The 6,000-nt window shown below is 48.9% G+C and overlaps 1 protein-coding gene across 2 annotated transcripts in view; it reads right to left on the reverse strand.

Annotated features, from left to right (window-relative positions):
* The window catches only part of MAPRE2 (microtubule associated protein RP/EB family member 2), a 177,996-nt gene extending 172,230 nt beyond the window's left edge, over positions 1–5,766 (reverse strand). The window contains exon 1 of one of the 2 annotated variants that reach the window (XM_043889425.1): positions 5,602–5,766. Coding sequence is in view for 1 of the 2 variants with exons in the window: in XM_043889424.1 (XP_043745359.1) it covers positions 4,072–4,095 (24 nt within the window). In the remaining variant the exon portion in view is untranslated. Of the gene's footprint in view, positions 1–4,071; positions 4,563–5,601 lie in introns of those variants that run through there. The other variant, XM_043889424.1, reaches the window with a different exon arrangement.
* Between the last annotated feature and the right edge of the window lie 234 nt (positions 5,767–6,000).

Consider the following 6,000-nt stretch of genomic DNA (forward strand, 5'->3'; position numbering starts at 1 on the left):
CTAAAATTCCTTTTTAAAAATTTTTCCTGCTTCTGAAAATATCCTCAATAGGGGAATTGTTCATTGGTCAGTCGATAAGTCATGTCTGACTCTTTGTGATCCCATGGATAGGATCCTCTGTCCTCGAGCCCCCTCTGTCCTCCATTATCTCCCAGAGTTTGCTCAAATTCACGTCCATTGAGTTGGTGATGCTATCTAGTCATCTCATCTTTTCCCACCCTCTTCTCCTTTTGCCTTCAATCTTTCCCAGCATCAGGCTCCTTTCCAATGAGAGGGCTCTTCAAGTCAGGTGGTTAAAGTATTGGAGCTGGAGCTTCAGCTTCAGCAACAGTCCTTCCAATGAATATTCAGGGTTGATTTCCTTTAGGATTGACTGGTTTGATCTCCTGGCAGTCCAAGAAACTCTCAAGAGTCTTCTTCAGCATCACCATTCAAAAGCATCAGTTCTTCGGCACTCAGACTTCTTTATGGTCTAGCTCTCACATCTGTACATGACTACTGGAAAAATCATAGTTTTGACTACATGGACCTTTGGCAGCAAAGTGATGTCTCTGCTTTTCAATATGCTGTCTAGGCTTGTCATAGCTTTCCTTCCAAGGAGCAAGTGTCCTTTAATTTCATGGCTGTTGTCACCATCCATAGTGATTTTGGAGCCACTGGACCACCAGGGAAGTCCCAATGCATTTAACATTTGCTGAATGATGTGACTAATATTTAAGGGCCCTTATACAAGTTAAATGGAGAAGGAAATGGCAAACTACTCCATATTCTTGCCTGGAAAATCCCATGAACAGAGGAGCCTGGCAGGCTACAGTCCACGGGGTTGCAAAGAGTTGGACACGATTTAGCAACTAAACCATTACCACCACCATACAAGTTAAAAATTCTTACTGTGCTTATCTGGATAAGAAGCCAATGATGGCTCCAACTGTTTCAGGTTGGCCTAGGCCAAAGGTGGATAATTTGAGAATAAATGAAAGCATGATATATGTGAAGAGTTTCTCCTTTTTCTAGGAGGAAGGAGACAATTAGAATTGAGCTTGGCTACCTAGACCCTCCAGGCAAGATTACATCAAAACCTAGTCAAGAGACTTCCCCGTGGTCCAGTGGAAGACTCTGTGCTTCCAATGCAGGGTGGCTGGGTTCAATCCCTGGTCAGGGAACTAGATCCCACAGGCCTCAACTAAGAGTTTGTATGCCACAACTAAAGATCCTGTGTGCTGCAACTAAGACCTGGTGCAGCCAAATAAATAAATATTAAAACAAAACAAAAAACCCTAGTGAAGAAACAGCAGGGTGATAGAATAGACCCTTGGAAAGAAGTCAGGATTCCAGGTTTCTCCCCACTTTGCCAGATCATTTAACAACTTGTGCTATTTGGCACATGGGAAAACTATCCACCCAATTGTGTTTAGGTTAATAAGATCAATGGGCTGTGTATATTTAAGATAATAAGACTGGGTGGTTCTCAAAAACTTCAGAGCTTCTAAAGTTGAGTTGACACCCTTTCTTTGCACCTCACCCTCTTTGGCCTACTTGTGACTATCACAGAGGTAGGTTTTTAGCATCCTCTGATGAATAGTTTCTAATTAATCTGGATTAGTTTCATTTTTCTAGATTGTATTTCAGCCTTTCAGTATCTTACAACTTCCCCCAAAGGAGTTGAAATAACAGAAGTGTATTCTCAGTGACTTTTCTCCACTACACTGAAATGAGAATGGGTGCATTTATGTCATCTGACCTTTGGAAATTCTTATTAACATTTATTTTGCTGGCATCTAGAATACACCCAAATTTCCACTTTTAAATATTCTGGCTATATAGATGTTTTTGTGCTATTTTTAATGTAGGTGGAAGCCTAGAAGGTTTTATTAAAGCTGTCTATTAACCTACCATTTATCCTACTCTGAAATAACTTTCCTAACTTAATTAGTTCCTTTTGGCACCCACATGGTTAAATGTGTGTGTGTGTGTGTGTGTGTGTGTGTGTGTGTGTGTGTGTGTTTCTGATAATAAGTGGTAGAGAGTGAAATTTTTGTGAAGTGAATCTTTGATCCATGAGAGTATAGTTAAGTAACAGGACAATTATTAGTTATACTCAGGACGCTAATTTTATTTTCAGTTTTTGGCCACACCATGGGGTATGAGGGATCTTAGTTCCTCGCCCAGGGATCAAACTCATGCCCCCTGTAGTGGAAGCACAATCTTAACCACTGGATCACTAGGGAAGTCCTGATGTGAAATTGCTTTATATAAAGATGTAAGTGAACAAAGCGCTACCTATCTTATGGTTCTTAAGAACTGTAACAGAACTTTGGCTCCTACATATCCAGAATATCTGTCTTGGGGAAAAAAAATGAATGTACTCAGGATACTTTGCTTAAAAATATCTTCTGCACCTTCTGATAATGTTCAGTATGAATATTTACAAAAGGTCTGTGTTCTGTGCTATAGGAGTTGTAGACATTAAAGGCCCCTTCCAGTTAATAGAATACCAAGCAGGGTACATAGGGTCAAAAAAAGTTCAATAGCTGACGATATTGAATACTTGCTACATTCTAGGCATGGTTGTTCCCTCATAAAGAAACTGAGAATGGGGAAGAAAGCATTTAGGCAAGAGAGTTATGATGATATGATGTACAGAATAATGAGGAAAAGAGAGGCATAAAAATAGAAGTTAATAGTAATAAAAATAAGTATTTCATAAACTGTGTACATCTTTAAATAGGCTATCTTACTATGATCATGCCTTGAGGATGATTTTTTTAAAACAAGAAACTTATGGACAGTAACATAAAATCTAACATAATCTAACATGACATAAAATGTTAGATGTAATCATTTCTATTTAAACAGACCCTTTAATTTACCCCTGAATGTGTCATCAGTTATTTGATTTTTTTTTTGTTTTCAAAATGTATGTACTGCAAATTCATCCTCTCTGTTTTACATAGTTGAAATAACCCAAACCACCTTGCCAACATTTTTTTTTTATGCCTCCCACCAAGGAAATTACAAGACATCTATCTAGTTGGCTATATGTTTCCTCTTCTAACAGAAGACAGCATTATAGGAAGCAGGTGGAATAAGCTGGTGGAAAAGCGAGAGCCTGGTACAAGCAGACAGATCCTGATCAGACATTCAAATGAGCTTTCCAAGGAGTGGAATAGTGCGTGTCAATAAGCTACTGGATGTAACTATTTTCTACTCTGGGCTCCGCCTTGGAGTACAGCCTGCTGACTCACCAAGCTGCTCCGAGTTAGTTTCTGCTGGGTTTCCCTACTGCCTGCTACACGTGAATCACGCTGGAATGAAGTTTCTACCGTATCCTTAACAACCCTGCACAAACCAGGCACGGACAGTGAACTTCAATCTTTCCAGTAAGAACCAGACTCTGGGCTAAGGGGGTGAAAAATGATGTGGCAGGTACCACTGCTAGCCAAACTGCCAGATGACAGACCGCCCCCTCCTTGTCAGTAGCCCCCCAGTTTCAGCTTGGTTTCTCCCACCCTCCCAGGTAGTTAAACTGGTATCTTGTCTGGCAGCTGCCAGGAGCCGGTCACTGAACTCTGCCCTTGCCTCAATGGTTCTCAGGTTTGGCTGCACAATGGAATCACTTGGAGATAAACACATGTGGACACACACACACACACACACACACACACACACACACACACACACACATCAACAACAAAAACCCCAAACCGATGCTGTCATCTCCAAACCGCCTAATTTAAATGGGTTAGGATGAGATATTTACATGAGGATTTTTCAGAGCTCCTCAAGCGCAAAATTTGGGAGCATTGCTCTTCCCATGCAAGTGAAACCTGCCAGTTACGGTTACCTAACGACCACCGGCTGGGCTCCCCAAACCTCCTATCTTGGTGATCTACTAACAGCCCCTAACCGGCATCTCAATTTGGCAGCAAAGAAGGCTGGCAAACCAAGGAGCATTTCCAGAAGGGACGCTGGCTAGACAAGGTCCCCCTCCCCGCTCATTTCCTTGCTAAAAACTTAGCTAAATTTGGCGCTTCCCCGAAGTATCTCAAACGCTGTTATTCTTTCTGTTACCTTTTGATCTCTGTTCTGTTTCATTCCACAGTGTCTTGTTCGGCAAAGCTGGAAGGCTCGGGTCCTTCGGATTAGAAGCTGGTACTGCTGAGTCAAACCTCAATCGAGACGCGACTGCACGCTTCACCTCGCCGGGACCGAGCGGCCGCCTAGCAGCGCGGCCTCAGGGCAGATACTATGCTAATCAAGAAAGTTCTTCCGTCTCCTCGCGGGCGGGCGGGTGCAGGTTTGAACACTTAACCCTTGGTCTTACGTGACTGCGCTATAGGGCGTTTAGTGACCGCCTCTTGCCTGGCGGGTCTGGACCACGTTCCATGTTTTTGGAAAAGGAGAAGACGTGCGCAAGTGATGGAGAAAGCCCGCAGGGAGGGGACAGCAGCGTTGGCTGGCGCCGGGTGAAGGGACGGCTAATGCTCGGAATATTAATTACTCTACGCGCTGCTGACCCGGCGAGGACTAGCAGAAGGGGACCGGGGGTTAAGACAAAGACTCCTCCTGATCAAACGGCTGCAGCTCCCCTGCCTCTGAGGTTACAGCTCTGCTTTTTCTCTGCACTGGGCGGCTCTTGGCACCGGACTGGCAAAGTGACTCAGGGGGGTGACCGAGTCCACTGGCCCTTTCGGGGTCTGAAAGTCTGCGTGACGGAGCGCTCCGGCTTCAGAGGGAAGGATCTTTCTGTGCCAGCCCACCCCGCCCGCCCTTTGTGGGATTTCTGGTCAAGGCCCAGCCCTTCGAAGAGTGGACTGAAGAATTTCTTAAGCAAACAGTGCGGAGTCGCTGAGTAGCCCCCGCCATGCGCTCAGGGTGCTTCTTGCAGAAAACCTCTTGAGATCATAATAATAACCCGCTCTCTTTTGCATCCATCCAGTTCCCGCATCCTGGGGGCCGGGAACCCCAGCGGGAGCAGGAATGGGAGTGGAGAGAGATGGGGCTGGTCTCCGCGGGAGGAGAAGCTCTGGCGGGGGGTCGGGGGTCGGGCGGCAGCTGGGCCGGGGGTCCAGTGTTTGGTCCCCAGCGGGCGGGACCCGGCGCGCTGCACTTCCTGGTCTGTCCCGTAGCGCGCGGTCCCTACCAGCGCCCCTAGTTCTCGGTCCCTGCTCCCCAACTCTGGCGCCTGGAGGTCCGCGCGCTCCGGGCGCGCACTCCCAAGACCCCCTCCTTCACCAGCGCCAAGTGTCCCTGTCCTAGCCAGCCCGGCCCTCAGCCCCGAGCCGGTCCACTTTGCCTCTGCCAGCGTGGCAGCCCTGATTCACCCCCCCTTTCCCGGGGTGCGCGGCTCTGGGGCCCCAAAGGAGGGATGTGGCCCGCGGGAGAGCGGCGGGTGCACACCTAGGGGGCGCGACGCCGACCCCGGCACAACTTCTTGCTGGGCTCAGAGACCCCGGGTCCCGCAGGCTGCGCGACGGGCAGACTGCAGCCCCCCGGCGGCGGGAGGATGCGCGGCTAGCGCCCGGCCTGGGAGGGACTGAGCCAGGACTGGGGGTGTCGGGGTGCGCCGGGGCGGTACCGCTTTAAATGCACTTGACTCACCTGCTCCGGCGCCGTCGCCTCCTTCCTCTACTGACAGCTGGGGGCTTTGTTTTCTCCACCCACCCGGGCGGCCGCGCTCCGCCCCCACCGTCACACGTGACTCGCCGTCTGCCACTGCGGCCGCCGGCGGGGCCACCCGGGGCACCCCGGCCTGGGCCACCCCTTTCCGGGGTGCGGGGTGCAGTTGGGGACCGCCGCCCCCCAGAGGCCCCGGGCAGGTCGGAGGCCACCCGCTGGCTTGTCAGTTGGAAGGTGGCACGCGGGTTAGGGCTCTAGGAAGCTAGGGTGAGTTGGTGACAAGGAATAAAGTCACAGCGGGTGAAACGCGCAGAGCTTTGGGCCGCACCCAAGAGGGCGGAGGCAGGCGCGGCTCCAAAGGGCGGCTTAAGAGGCGACGCC

Source organism: Cervus elaphus, chromosome 27 (genome assembly GCF_910594005.1).
Source record: "Cervus elaphus chromosome 27, mCerEla1.1, whole genome shotgun sequence".
NCBI classification, from domain to species: domain Eukaryota; kingdom Metazoa; phylum Chordata; class Mammalia; order Artiodactyla; family Cervidae; genus Cervus; species Cervus elaphus.